This window comes from Orbicella faveolata, unplaced genomic scaffold, assembly GCF_042242905.1.
Source record: "Orbicella faveolata isolate gen_17 unplaced genomic scaffold, um_ofav_v1 contig_24, whole genome shotgun sequence".
Taxonomy (NCBI): domain Eukaryota; kingdom Metazoa; phylum Cnidaria; class Anthozoa; order Scleractinia; family Merulinidae; genus Orbicella; species Orbicella faveolata.
In genome coordinates this window covers 24,934,430-24,950,264 of record NW_028301552.1, presented here as the reverse complement: position 1 = coordinate 24,950,264, position 15,835 = coordinate 24,934,430, and the positions used below count along the sequence as shown (strand labels likewise).

Sequence of the window (15,835 nt, the reverse complement as noted above, 5' to 3'; positions counted from 1 at the left end):
ATAGTGATAGAAATAGCGCTATATTTATAAAGTATTATTATTATTATTATTGTTATTATCATTATTAAGTAAGTATGTAAATATGGCTGTATGTTAATAGCACCCCTGTCTTAAAGCTCTTTTTGGTACTGGTACTTTAGCATGACCCTGGCTTCTATTCAAAACTTTCCTAAGTATGTTAGTATGACCTTTGCTTCTAGTCAAAACTTGCCTTGGTAAGTTGAAATGACAGTGAGACCCTTATTTCAACTCAAAATTTTCCTTAGCATGTTATACTGCAGGACGACCCTTGTTTTAATTCAAAACTTTCCTTGGTAAGTAAAAATGTTAGTACAGCCCTTGTTTTTATTCAAAACTTTCCTCGGTACTTTAAAAAGACTCTTGTTTTAATTAAAAACTTTCCTCTTAAGTTTGTATGTTAGTAATACCCTTGGTTCCGTTGAAAACTTTCTATTGCATTTATAACTGGAAAAAATGGAAATAACACTTCAGTTTTTTTTCTGTTTGTGCATACGCATCAAGTACTTAGTACAGTTTCAAGAAGTACTAACGAAAAAATTGAAATAAACGATTCCTTATCTACACTTGGTATTGAGCTGCAGAGCCATAGAGTTAACGATCTAAAAATGTGAGATCGTAGAGCCATAGAGCAGTAAAGTTCATTATCTACAAACGTGTGATTGTAAAGCTGTTATCACAAATTTTTATCCGTTGAAGACAGTACACCAGCTGTCAAAAGCTTATGTTTTGAAATACTTTAAAGACCAGAAAACGTTATATCCTATATTATCATGATCAATATCATGATATTTTTGTCAATCTAGTGTCGACCAAGTATTGATTGAGATGTCCAATGAGTGTTGATCGAGATGTTGATTGTGTGTCAACCGGGTGTCAACCGACACTTGACCATGTATGCCTTTAGAACACATGATTCATCACAGGCAGCACTTTTTATACCTTGGTTCTATATAAAGCTGATGATTTTGGGTGATTCATGTACCATGTAAAAGACGAAAAGGAAAGTCTATCACTACATGAACATGGTTCAAGCAGCATCATAGAGAATCCTGTCTTTCCTTTCAACTGATGCTCTTGAGATGGTAGCAACAGCTTCACTGTTGCTTGCAGTCAGTGGTAATCGATAGCAATATGCAGGAGTTACCAGTTAACTGAGTCAAGTGTGCAGTGTACTAGAACTATTTTTAGAGGGCAGAAAATCCTGTAGCACAAATTGCAGCCAGAACAATGGTTTACTGTAAGAGATATTAATTTACTATGTGACCCTTCACAGGATTTCAGTAACTTGGTTAAGGCATGCACATGTTTGTGCAGTAAGTTGAAAGGGACACAATTTAACATGGATATAGTCCCAAGATATTAATTGCTAAAATGTACGACATTAAGTAAATGTACTTTAGGCTTTTCTATTGAATCACATAATAATAAGAGTGAAGACTAAATACATGTTCAAGTATAATTATGTGATTACAACCACTTACCAAGGCCAGATTAACGTCAATGGTGAAACTTGTCAATTCATGTTTTGTCCGCGGCAACTCATTTAAAAATGCAACAACAGACAGTCTTGAGTGCTTCAGAAAACTGTTCCGTCGTTCTGCAAGCAGCAACACTCTTATTATTACTATTATTGTTACTATTATTATTATTATGATCATCATCATCATCACCATTTTATTATTATTTTCCAGTACCTTTTTTGAGATACATCAGAAACCACTAACAAATCACAGCATACAATAATTATAGGTTACAAAAAATTTATGGACATACGTCATACACTAGTTGTTGTTAAACTGCCACTAACCCCCTAATTTTTTTCAGGGAAAAAATGATCTTGATTGATAAAATCCCTGTGTTTCTACAGGCGTTTGAACTTGTAATTTCTGTTTTCACGACTGCGCAAAGTGGGACCCGGGTCGGGCTACTAGTGACGTCACTTTGAGAACCAGGCTAAAACACTCAAGTGACTTTTGACTGAGCTTTGAGCACTGTCAAAACATTTTCGGGTTATTTGTGATTCCTATTTTATCAAAACTGGACAAGATTTTTAAGTGAAAGAACTGTGTCATCTAGCATCACAATTCGGAGTCTAGCTACGATTTGAACGGCTGTGATGTATATATTTTTTCCATTTTGAAGTCCGGGTCACCAGTGGAGATTGCTACGTTGTAATTTAGGCCAGGATCGACAATTTGCTGGTCCATTTGGGTTATCACAAATAACGGCTGAAGAGTTAGCTTACAGCTCTTAAAGTGCCTATGAAGTAAAAAATAATTTCTGCTGATTTGAAAGGTTTTTCAAAGTAAAGAAGAATGGCGTTTTCCTTTTCGGAATATCTTTTTTCGTTTTAGAGATATTCACGTTTTTGTATTATAAGCGATGACGTCATAGGTGGTTCCACTAAAACAGTTCAACACTCAATCAAGAATATCTCTAGAAATATTACAGCAGTGTTCTTGAAACTTGGCACCAGAAATGTATATCACAAAAGAAACAAAATGGCACCCGTTGTGGCATTTCCATGACAACAGTTATGCCCCTGGTCCTGTTTCAATTAAAACGAACATTACCAGATTTTATCTTAAACAAGGATCATCTACTCCTAACAATCTAATGGGGAGAGTTAAGACAATATAGAAATCATGTGTGTTCCGAGCAAGACCCTCTGTCCCTTTTTGAAGGGTCGCAAATTGGCATATTTGGTTCTTCACAGAAAGAGACTGGAGCCAAAAGTGTTGCCATGGCAACAACACAGAAGGTGTGATTCTCTTTCTTTTGTGATGCACATTTGTGGTGCCAAGTTTGAAGAACGCTGCTCCAATATTTCTAGAGATATTTTTGATTCAGTGTTTTACTGTTCAAGTGGAACCACCTATGACGTCATCAATTTCCTCATTTGCATAATCCAAAAACGTAAATATCTCTAGAACGAAAAAAGATATTGCAAAAAGGGAAACGCCATTCTTCTTTACTTTGAAAAGCCTTTCAAATAAGCAGCAATTATTTTTTACTTCATAGGCACTTTAAAGAGTTATAAAGATGTCAATGAACATGAAGAGTTAGTAATTGGACTTAATGGAACATTTTTAGATTCAAACATTAATTTCATCCCAAATACAAGTTAAAATGCAATGTAGTCAAAGTCCCCTCCTTTCTACTTCTCCAGATCAATGATTGAAAATAGTCTTACCATAACAATATCCAAAGGTGAGGTAGCTTTTTGCTTTGTTATTGTTGACCAACCATAGTATATGCATAGTCAATTACTGTGTACTAACACAAACATCGCAAGCTACACAAATTTACATATTTTGTACTAGTAAATCATGAAAAATCCTTCAACAAGTTCTTGAAAAGAGGTTCAGTATCGCATCAGTTAAATGAATTCATTTCTACTTCACTGTTATTTTGAATGAAATGTCCATATTACGTCCCCTAATAACCTGGGAGTTCTTGACTTATTTGCATTTCGGTTGACTGACAAGTGCATTCTTCTTTCAGCATGACAATCTCTATCGGTAGCTAGAGAGTCGAATCTTAATAGTTTGTTTTACTTTCTTCATATATTCATAAATGCTTGATCCATTCTAAGTTTGTAATGTAATATATTTCATTCCTCAAAGACGAAGCTCAAAGAACAAAACAATTCTGTATTCGGAATGGCCAATGAAAAACACGGCCAGATTATGATCTCTGGCGTGTGTGTTTTTATTAAAATCCACAAATACATAGTTAGTTCACCAGTTCAAAGCCTAAACAATCTTAATTGCCTCGTTGTGGGACGTAGGTTTTGTTTACTATTCATTTTACAAAAGTCTCTATTTCGAGTACAAAAACGCGATGCGTTATTTACCGTGTAATTTCCTCTCCTATAGATGTTCCCATCATTTATTTTGGTCTGGGAATCAGAGGATCATTTGAGCTTGGTCTTTTTCTCATTTCTGGTTGAGTTTCATCGAGATAGAGGTTTTGAATGAAGAGGAATACTCTATCCCACGCATCCTGTATTGCTACAACCTCCAAAAACACATCATTCTTGCACTCTGCAACAATTTTGACACAAACTATCCCATGTTCACATACATTCTTCTTAGAAACAAAATATCGTCATTTCCGAAATGATGTCAGAAGCCAACTCGTCCCATTCTTTGCTATTACTTGGTCGTGAACATGGAAAAGGACATTTTACAAACTTTGAAAATTCATACAAAATTAAGGGAAATAGCTAAGACGATAATTTTTTCACAGTGGTGATCAGGATAAAAAGGAAATTTATGTTAGCGAAAACAATTTTTGGGGTTAGTGTTACTTTAAGCCTGATCCCCAAAGTTTCTAGAATGACAATTTGTCAGTTAAGTATTGAAATTTATTTTACAATTTTTGCTTACAAGAGAGAAAAGAAGAAACCTTCCTTCATTATGTACTTCTAAGTTGGGATTACATACCACATTAGTCAATACAATGTAGGTACAAGTAATTTTTCCCAGATCAAATTATGTGTAGTTTCCCCTTTATTCTATAAACACTCTCTAACAACACATACATGTAAAGGGGACATAGTAATGAAAAGGTGCCAGAAAAATGTCATTGTCAGACAAAACTTTGAGGGAACAAAAGATCATCTGTTTGGAGCATATAAGGTATCTGAAAAGATTATCAACCATGAAATTTCCAGAGGTAGGCATTCATTTTTTCATCCATACGGTTGGCGACTCTTGTGGATTTGAGGACGTGATGTCACATGACAGATCTTTTCGACCATGAGTAGTCTGAGAGATAGACTGGGTACTATTATTTTGTGTGATTGTTTTCAAGTAAAGGTGGCCATTGCAACATTTGTTGTGCATAGTCGTTGCTAGCTCTAGTCATATTGTGTGGTCAAAACTTCTTTTTGATTCTTTGCCGACTTTTTGTCTGGATTTGACTGCAGTTTTCAAGGTAGGTTATTTTCCATTTTTCAATTGCTGTGTTCTGCTGCCTTGTTTTGTATAAGTAATCCACGGGCCCAAGGGAAATTAAGGATTAATTTCACGCGTATTTTCAAAGTTTTCACAAAATTGCCTGTGTTGCATAGACAGGTTTGCCAGTTGTGATTAAAGAACAGGCTAGCAGTAGAAAGGGGAAAACCTACTATGAAAGTAAGCTAAACACAGTCACCCAAAGTCACCCAAAGCAATTTCATTACAAATAAAACATTGAGCAATCTAATTTTATTCACCTGTTTGGCGAAGCTTGCAACAGTGTGAAACTACTTCATCGATTAATAAAAGACGTAAACAAGTGTCCAAATGACCCCTAACAACTTCTTGAATCCAAAACTCTCCTTTCCACCATGAAAACTTAATGTACCAATAAAATTTACGCTGTTTCTTTATGCCAATAAGGTGACCTGTGATACTAATAAGGCCACCCGAAGCGAAACAAAGAAATTAACTTTCAGTTGGGCAGCCATGAAGTTCTGTAACTCTATGTTTAATGCAACACCAGCTGTCCCCACTCAAACATTTTTCAGGCTGTGAATCAATACACTTTTGGATGGAAACATCCTTTCGCTTTTCTACCAAAAGACTTCACTTTGCTGCATGTCAATTTTCTTTTACATTAAGATGGAATAACCACGTTTGGATCAAACACAGAGGTGATGCGTTCTGCTCAGCCAAACAGCATCGAGCAATCATGCCCTCTTGATTACCAAAAGTGCCCTCGTGATTAAGAAAAAACGCCCTCTGTCTCAGCCAATCAGCATTCAGTAATTTTGCCCCATATGTGATAATGGAAATTAACTGCAGTCTCCTAGAGAAACGCTTACGAGATGCCTCATTTATTCTTTGTTATTTCATTCAGGTGTTGCTGAGCAATTCAGCAGTTGTTTTTCTCATGCAAGCCAACATATCCAGGCCCTGCTTGTGCAGTTTGCACCAAAGCTAATATGCTTTTGCAAGCCCTCATTCATTGGCATGAAATTTGTTGCAAGTTGCACCACATAAGCTTGGCCTGTACAAATGTTATATAGGTGACTGCATCTTTTATCAGTTTGGACAACCATGTGGTCTTGCCATTCCAGTTGGGTCCAACAATTTGCATGTTGCCTGGTACAAGAAAACATGGGTTGTGGGTTAAGGAGGGCATGGTACTTGTCTTGGGTGTTAGTCTACTTAGCTTGTTGAGGGCCAAGCTGGGGTTGAAGTTTGATAACTCAGGACAAGTTGTTTGATATTGGAGCCAATTGTTCTGGTGACTCAAGATTTTTCTACCATGGCAGGGTTACTGGGATTTCTAATGTACAGTTGTCATATAATGCCTTAAATATTGTCAATGGGAAACAGCTTGAAATCACACAGGCCTCATGGTAGACTCTAATAACCAGAAACAGTGAAACTACAGTCAACTCCTGATAACTTGAACCGTCACTAACTTGAACCTCATGCTAACTCGAACCAAAATCAATTTGCCCTGGATATCTGTTGTTACTGCTGGGTTCCCCGTGAAGACATATTTAGGTTTGCGCACATGTAGAGGTGGCCTCTTCCAACGGTGACCACGAGGCCACTGAGTTAAAACCTCAGTTATGCCAAGTTTTACTTGGTTTTTAGGCCAGTTTTAGTTCAAATTGTCAGTGTTTTTCTGAGAATTCTACCCTTGCAATATCATGGCAAAACCGTGAGTTGTTCTCATGGCCTATCGTGAATTAAACCTTCTGGTTAAAGTGAATTTGTCCATTGTTTGTCGCCGTTCACAGCTAGTTTTAATTCGACTTCATGGTTTGTCGAGGGATTTATGGTCAAATGTTCAAGGATAATTATGGTTCACTTTGATTGTCTATGGAACTGTAATGGATCTACGGTTTTTAAGAGTAACTATGGATGTGGAGAGCGAAAACAAAGGAGGCATTTCCGAGCCCTGGCGTACACGTTCATTTTCAATGGATATGGAATTAATTCATGCTATCTCACCGCTTAACACTCCACCAATGGATGCAGCATCAGAAATGTGGCTTCATGATTCAGCTAAGGTTCAAGGTTCACTGAATATGGAGGATTAATCGACAGTCAATGGTGCTGAGGAGTTAGAATCAGGCACAAGGAAGAAAATTCCAACGGATAAAGGTAAACAGTATGAAATACAAAGATTAAAAGATCTTAGGACTGTGGCTCTTTGCCATGTGACTAGGCAGATAAACAAGATCAAGCCTCTTCTTGCTGATTTCAACAATTTTGAGTTTGTGTCAGTTGAAATGGAAGGTCTTAACAATTTACTTGTCGAGCTACAAGTTGCAAAGGATTTCCTCGAGGTGTTAGAGAATGATTCAGATATTGCCAGTGCTAATTCATGGTATGAAGTTCATGATGGAGATGTGCTTAAGTTTAAGCACTCTGTCTATGAATATTTGTCTAAGGCAAAAGAACTTCAGTCTGCTGAATTAAATTCTGCTGCTTCTAACCAGTCTCATCAATCAAGAATGTCGAATCACTCCGGACATTCAAATTTGTCTTCACTTTCACCTAAATCGCAATTGATAAAAGCCAAGACTGGGGTTGCAGCCCTAAAAGTTGAAGCAGCATTTCTGAAGGAAAAGCAGGCATTGAAAATGGCTGAGGAACAATTGGAGCTTAAGAGGAGTCTAGCTAAGGCAAAAGAAGAAAAGATTTATGAACAAATGAACAATGAACAATTGTTTTCCACACCTGCCTGTTTACAAACAAAAAGTCTTCCATTATTTCCAGTGTCCAGTCTGCTCCCAGCTAATACTGCAAAGGATGCAAACATTACTTCCCTGACAACACAAGGATCACTTCTAACAATGACAACATCAGCAGTGGTGACTAGTTCTTGCCCTTCAAATGCCATTTCAGTTTTGGAACCTGCTTCAAAGTCACTCCCGGTAAGTTCTTCTGGCATGTCTCAGGACACCAAAAACCCTCTCAAACAAATCCTCTTAGTGGATTTACTATGGGGCAACCAGCTCCCATTTACATGAGCCCAATGACGGCTTGCATATCAGGAAATACAGCGTTCGACTTTGGAATCCATACAGACACGGTGACTTCTGGGTATAGAGCAAACCCCTCTGATAGCCCCACAAGTACACGTACTTCATTACCTCAACCCCACTTCATAGACAGGCCTGTAGCTGTGTATCCTTTCAGAGATCAATCACCCGGGAACCCACGAACACTGCAACATGTTTTAAGTCCTCCTGGTTGATCAACAAATTTGTCTGTTAACCCCTTGGCAGTCCAGGACAATACCTTTCAAGATATTGTGGACATTCAAAGAAAGCAGGCAGAATTGTCTCATATTATGATTTCCCAGCAAGTAAGGAGCCTTCTACCACCAAGTGTCGGAGACTTCGTGTTTCGTGCGTGTTTCTTTGTGGTTTTTATTGTAAGTCTAGACATCATGTCAAGAGACAATGGACATTTAGTGACAGACTTTGATCAACCCGTTTTTCTGATTATCACCTAGCAACGACCAATCACATTGTCTAATGAAACAGTATAAAGAGAAACATTTATTTCGTGCATTCAGAGTAGCTATTACACGCCCATTGTAACAGTGAAAGCTAAGAGAAGAGATTAAAACGTGTGTTAAAACCCAAACGACTTTATTGATTGGGGCCTAGTTAGATTACCGAGTGACTAACCCTAGTGAACGGGGCTAAGTTCGCGAAACGTGGCACCTCCGGCAACGCGACATACCAAGGAAGGATAAGGACAACTTTGTGAGTATTTTTTAGTCCTGATTTTCTGTTTGAACGTCTAAAGAAGAAATGGAAGCGACTGAGAAAGCGCTGGACATCAAGCTCACGCAGCTCAAAATGACTATCGGGAAGACGAACGCCGTCATTGAAGCAGGAAAGGCAGTCTATCGAGAGGCAGCTTTCGACTTTAAGGTCCATCACTGCCGAAATAAATCGTATGCGACTGGAAGTGGAAGCGAAGAAGATCGAAGCCAAAGCAGAGATGACCGAAATCGAGACATGGAACGCCGAGATTGATGCGCAGTTAGAGAAGGCAGACCTCGAAGTAGAGAAAGTGCTCAAATGGATCGAAGACTGAAAAAGAGAAGCACAAGCGCTTGTCCAGGAAGAACAGCTTAAGTTCCACAAAATGAAGGTAGAGATGTAGGCAGAAATCCAAACTGCGCCACACCCCCAACAAGCTGCGACGGCCAGCGACATGCAAGCAAAGTTACCGAAGCTTGTTATTACTAAATTTGACGGTAGCTTCATGGACTGGCCACGATTTTGGGGGCAATTCTTAGAAACGATCGACACAACAAGTGTGGCAGCGATAACCAAGTTTTCGTATTTAAGAGAACTCTTGGACACTAAGGCAAAGCGCACAGTCGAAGCACTCCCTTTCACACCCAAAGGATACAATAGGGCGAAGAGTATCCTGCTGGAGAAGTTCGGGAAGGAGTCTGAGATAGTCAAGGCCTATACGAAGGAAATTTTAGATCTGCCTACACTGCCCAATGGAAATCCGAAGAAAATCTGGGAATTTGGCGAAAAGCTAACGTATTGCGTGCAGGCATTGCAGACAATGAACAAACTTGCGCAAGTCAATGGGATGGTTTCGATGACTCTAGACAAGTTGCCAGCAATTCGCGGAGATCTGGTCTGCAACGACCCGGAATGGGAGAAATGGGACTTCACACAACTGTCCGAGGCTATTCGTCTGTGGATAAGAAGAAATCCAGTGGATACAAGCCAACGCGAACGTGAACAAGAACAGCAAACAGCAAAACGGAACTTACGCCCATCAAGAATTTACCATGCACGTCGAGACGCCCATTTGAAGCCTCGCTGTTGGCCTTGCGTTTACTGCGGTGAAGATCACGGCAGCAGAATGTACAAAAATAACAAGTGTCACTGATCGCAGACAAATTCTCCTTAACAAGCGTCTATGCTTTAACTGCACCACAGGAAACCATCACGCCATCTATTGTAAAAGCAGTTCTGCCTATCAACACTGCCACAAGCGTCACCACACGTCCATTTGTAATATGCCCGCCCAGGAATCTATTAACCAGCCAACGCCTCCGAGAGGAGTCGCCTTGACTACAAACCAAATTGGAGAAGGTTTATTCCCTGTCATCGTGATAGAAGTCAATGGCATTAAGTGTCGAGCGCTCATCGATTCTGGAGCCGGGAGCTCATACGTTTCCGCAAAACTGATCGAACTACTTCGCATAAAGCCCACTGATGTCCAGACAAAAACAATCGATATGCTAATGTCCTCAAAAGCTGCCAGACTCGAAACTTACGATCTAGAATTAATCTGTCGACCATCAATTTTCGCTGTCAGTCAAAGCAACCAAAGTAAACAAGACAGAACTGTTGTCCATTGACAACCCTAATTATCGCGCGCTAATTGAGAAGTACTCACATCTGAAAGGCGTAAATGTCAACGACAATGATACGAAAGCATATCTTCCGGTCCACGTGATACTTGGCAGCGGAGAATACGCCAGGATTAAAACGGAAACCAGGCCCAGAATCGGACAAGACAACGACCCGATCGCAGAACTGACCAAGTTTGGATGGTTCCTAATGTCCCCAGGGAAAGAATTCGACAAAAACATTATGCTTTTCACCCAAACAAGTCAAAGTAACTACGAAGATCTGTGCAGATTAGACGTCTTGGGATTGCGTGACATGGCAGACCATGATCAGTCAATGGTGTTTGACGAGTTTAAGGAACGATTGATACGCTCGCCAGAGGGCTGGTATGAGACCACTCTCCCGTGGAAAGCTAACCACCCAGAACTGCCGTCGAACAAGGAAGGTAGCTTGAAACGACTAAAGAACCTAAGCAGAAAACTTCAGCGAGAGGGACTAACGGAGCAGTACGACGCGATAATCCAAGAACAACTGTCAGAAGATATTATCGAGAACGCCCCCCCTGTGTCACAGCCGCTGAAAGAATTCTACATCCCGCACAAGAGCGTGATACGCAAGTCCGCCGAAACTACAAAAATGCGCATCATCTATGACGCCTCAGCCCGAGCGACACCTGATGCACCATCACTAAATGATTGCCTGTACCCAGGACCAGCACTACAGAACAAACTATGGGATGTACTTATTCAGCAGAGAGCCTACCCAGTAGTTTTAGCGGGGGATATTAAGAAAGCTTTCTTACAAATCCGAATTCACGAGAGTGAACGAGATGCCCTTCGTTTCCACTGGCAAACTGATCTGAATTCAGATGTACAGACATATCGGTTCATGAGAGTTCTGTTTGGTCTTGCGCCATCACCATTTCTATTAGGCGGGGTTCTTGAATGCCAACTTGATACCTGGGCTGAAAAGTACCCGGAAGAAGCGGAGCGACTATGCCGAAGTTTCTATGTAGACGACCTGTTGACAGGCGGTCAAGACGTGCAGCAAGCACAAACACGAAAGAAGATAGTGCAAGAGATTATGGGTGACGCTACATTTGAGTTGCACAAATGGCACTCAAATCATCCACACCTAGAAGATAACCCCCAGTCTGCATTGAGAGAAGACAGCGCCCAACCTGCATCAAGCGAAGATCAGACCTATGCCAAACAACAATTACTAGTCAAGACAAGTGAGTCCAAACTATTGGGCATAAAGTGGGACAAGTTCCAAGACACCATCGCCGTGCAGTTCCCAAGTACAAGTGGCGCACCGACAAAACGTGAAGTCTTAGCCAAACTAGCGAAAGTCTACGACCCCCTCGGTCTGGCATCCCCTACTACACTACAAGGGAAGCAAATCTATCGAGAAGTGTGCGACTGCAAAGTACCATGGGACGCAGACATCCCGGAAAACCTTCGAACACGCTGGCAGAAATGGGAGCAATCACTTCTGGCGGAAGTAACCACAAGAAGACCATTAGTACCTTACTAGCAACCAGTTATCTCGGTTGAGTTGCATGCGTTTGGAGATGCGTTAGCGTACGGGGTCGGAGCAGCGGTTTATTCAGTCGTACGCCAAGAAGACGGAATCACTCAAACCCTGGTGCGGCAAAAGCAAGATTAGCCAAGAGAGAACTTACCATCCCAAGGTTAGAGTTAGTCAGCGCGCACATGGCTACCAATTTAGTTGTCAACATCCAAAACGCACTGAAGGATCTACCTGAGCCGACGGTTTACGCTTGGCTGGACAGCACCGTCGCCCTTCACTGGATTATAGGAAATGGCCAGTACCGACAGTTCGTCGCCAACCGCGTGCAGAAAATTAGACAACATCCACAGATCCAGTGGAGGTACGTACCCACTGTTGAAAACCCAGCAGACCTAGCGAGTCGAGGAGGCCAGGTGACTAACGCAGAGCTCTGGTGGAATGGTCCAACGTGGCTGCGGGATCCTAACGGTTGGCCAGAGAATCCAGTTACAGTGAAAACCCAAGCTTCCGAAGAAGAGGCGAAAGTTATTAGAGAAGTACTCAGCATGGCAAATGGAAAACCTAAACAAGAACGAAATGTATTCAATGAACTCCTCGAGCGCTATGATCTACGTCGAACTCTGCGCATCCAAGCCTGGGTGCGCCGCTTCACCACCAATAGAGCGTGCAAGGGACCGCTAACTAGCGAAGACATACAAGAAACAAAGAATTGGTGGATAAGAAGAGTCCAGTCCCAAGAAGCGCAGAAGTCTCACTTTGAACAAACGAGACGTGAACTCAACCTCATTCCAAATGCCGACAAAGTGCTTGAATGCCATGGCAGAATCCAGGGACATTACCCAGTTTATCTACCAGCTGACAGCCTATTCACCAGAAAGCTTGTACAGCGGATTCACGCAGAGACCTTACATGGAGGTGTGTCCCTCACGATGGCAGCGATTCGTGAAGAATACTGGATCCCGACCCTAAGACAGCTAGTAAAGGCTGTACGATTTGCGTGCTGGGGCTGTAAACGTTTCAGAGTCTCACCCGTAACAGTTCCAGCCCCTGGACCGCTACCCACAGACCGTACCGTAACCCATGGCGGAGCAGCCTTTGAGTTCATTGGGACTGATTTCGCAGGACCAATATTGTACAAACTGACCCACAAACGCGAGGGAAAAGCATACTTGGTGATATTCTCGTGCAGCCTATCGAGAGCAGTACACCTAGAACTAGTTCCCAACTTAGCGACTAGTACGTTTATTCCGTGCCTCAAACGCCTGATAGCTAGACGAGGACGTCCAACTGTCATTTACTCTGATAATGGTAGCACGTTTGGCAAGGCAGCCAAGTGGTTACAGCAGGTTAGAAGGGACGAGCAATTACAAGGTTTCCTCGAGTCCCATGACGTAAGGTGGAAATTCAATCTGAGCCGCGCCCCTTGGTGGGGTGGCCAATTTGAACGCCTAATTGGAGTAGTAAAGAAAGCAATGCACAAGGTCATCGGGAAAGCCACCCTTTCCTGGAATGAATTGACCGAAGTACTCCTAGACGTGGAAACGCAGGTTAATTGTCGTCCACTCGGTTACGTTGAAGACGACGTAGAATTACCCATCCTGACACCAGCCAGCTTTATGTTCCAGCGAACCAATCAGCTTCCCGAACTGCAGACCTGGAGAATCGAGGATACAAATTTGCAAAAACGAGCCAGATTTTTGCAGACTTGCAAAGATCAAATGTGGAATAGATGGCAACGTGAATATCTGACAGCCTTGAGAGAGCGTCACAACCTTGTCCACAAGACAGCTAACTAGAGTCAGAGTTGGAGACATAGTGTTAGTACGATCTGATAACAAGAATCGAGGGAAGTGGCCACTCGCTTTCGTCCAGCAGATCTATCCAGGACGTGACGGCCATACTCGTGGAGTTCAGCTGAAAACCAGCAAAGGAGTGATAGAGCATCCTGTTCAACACCTCTACCCCCTAGAGTTGCAGTGTGAACTTTCAGTAGGAGCTAGACAGCAATTGAACCCTGACGCGAAAACATTCAGACCAACAAGAGCCGCTGCGGCTGCAGCAACTGCAAGAATCAAAGAGATTACCACTAATGAAGAAATGGAACGATGATGAACTTAAATCGAGTGATCGTTGTAGAACGTTTCATTTAGCTTGAAATCGCCTAGTAGTTTTGTTTCAGTCTCCAAAGTAAATGCACCCTCGCATGCAATGCTGCATTGGGGGAGTGTGTCGGAGACTTCGTGTTTCGTGCGTGTTTCTTTGTGGTTTTTATTGTAAGTCTAGACATCATGTCAAGAGACAATGGACATTTAGTGACAGACTTTGATCAACCTGTTTTTCTGATTATCACCTAGCAACAACCAATCACATTGTCTAATGAAACAGTATAAAGAGAAACATTTATTTCGTGCATTCAGAGTAGCTATTACACGCCCGTTGTAACAGTGAAAGCTAAGAGAAGAGATTAAAACGTGTGTTAAAACCCAAACGACTTTATTGATTGGGGCCTAGTTAGATTACCGAGTGACTAACCCTAGTGAACGGGGCTAAGTTCGCGAAACAAGCGAGCCTCCAGTGTTCTATGATGATGCTATGGAATTTCCTGCATCTATGACTGCCTTTGAGTCTTTGATTGAATCAAAGGTTGAAGACTCCTGTGAAAGGCTGTATTTTCTGGGTCAGTATACTTCAGGTAAAGCTAAAGAAGTTATCAATGGTTGTCTTCAGGGAAAATCAGAAGGATCCTACAAAGAAGCCAAGGGACTGCTAAAGAGACAGTTTGGAGATCCATTCAAGACTGCAAATGGCCACATCACCAAACTGTCTTTGTGGCCACCAATCAGAGCAAACGATGGCTCAGCTCTCCAAAATTTCTCCATTGCTCTGGACCAAGCAAAGTCTGCTATGGAAGGCATGTCTCACATGGATGATTTAAACACAGCTCATGTACTGCTACAGCTTTGGGAAAAGTTACCCAGGCATCTACGAAGCAAATGACTGAAAGGAACAATATGACCAAGAGTGCAAAGGAAGGATAGCTGACTTTGAGGAGTTTTCACAATTTGTCCGCGAAGAAGCCAAGCTTGCCACAGATCCTGTATTCTCAAAAGGAAATGTTAGCAAACCTCATCATGATGAGAAAGACAACGGCACTCACTTCAAATTCAGAAGAGGGTCACACAGCAGAGGAAAGGAACAAGCCTTGACACAGGATTAAAGCAGGAAAGTAGAAACAAGCATTCCGAGTCATGTTCTTTATGCAAAAGGCCCTACAACCTAAATGATTGTGAACAGTTTTTAAAGAAAACTGTAAATGAACGACGAGAGTTTGTAGTGGAGAAGAAACTGTGCTTTGGTTGCTTTAGTGGTCAACACATTGCCAAAAACTGTAAGGAGCGACAGACATGCAATACTTGCAAGAGGCAACACCCCACATCACTACACGACAATGATTGGGTGAAGAAGACCAGCAATGACAGTGATAATCAATCTGGAGCTGAACCTTGTGTTAGCAGCAACTGCACTGCCATCTGTAACATCTCCGAAGCTGGAGATGTGTCAGTCAACATGGGTATTTTTCCAGTTTACTTGTTTCACAAGAGTGATCCAAAGAAGATAAATGTTCATGAACTGCTAGACAACACCAGTGGTGGGACATTTGTGAGTGAGAAGTCGACGAAGGTGCTTGGCATTGAGGGAAGTGACACTGACCTTATCCTTAATATGATTCACGGAACACGTAGTGTTACCACTAAGGCCACTGAAGGATTGGTGGCAGCCAACATGAAAGAAGAGGACATGATGTTGGACTTACCCAGAACATGTACGCGACATGTCATTCCAGCAGACCGCAATGAAATACCCCGACCTGATGTAATCTGTAAAAGATGACTCATTTGAAGAACATTGAAGTGGGTCTGCTTATTGGATTGA

At 41.6% G+C, this 15,835-nt stretch overlaps 1 protein-coding gene and 2 pseudogenes across 4 annotated transcripts in view; 2 read left to right on the top strand and 1 right to left on the bottom strand.

The window, feature by feature from the left end:
- The window catches only part of LOC110054723 (nuclear RNA export factor 1-like), a 257,937-nt gene that overhangs the window by 52,247 nt on the left and 189,855 nt on the right, over positions 1–15,835 (bottom strand). For all 4 annotated transcript variants that reach the window (XR_016208186.1, XM_089292876.1, XM_089292877.1 and 1 more), the window contains one exon: positions 1,503–1,618. Coding sequence is in view for 3 of the 4 variants with exons in the window: in XM_089292876.1 (XP_089149002.1) it covers positions 1,503–1,618 (116 nt within the window). In the remaining variant the exon portion in view is untranslated. The remainder of the gene's footprint in view (positions 1–1,502; positions 1,619–15,835) is intronic.
- Positions 10,635–12,102, top strand: LOC149111013 (uncharacterized; annotated as a pseudogene).
- On the top strand, positions 13,230–14,390 carry LOC149111012 (uncharacterized; annotated as a pseudogene).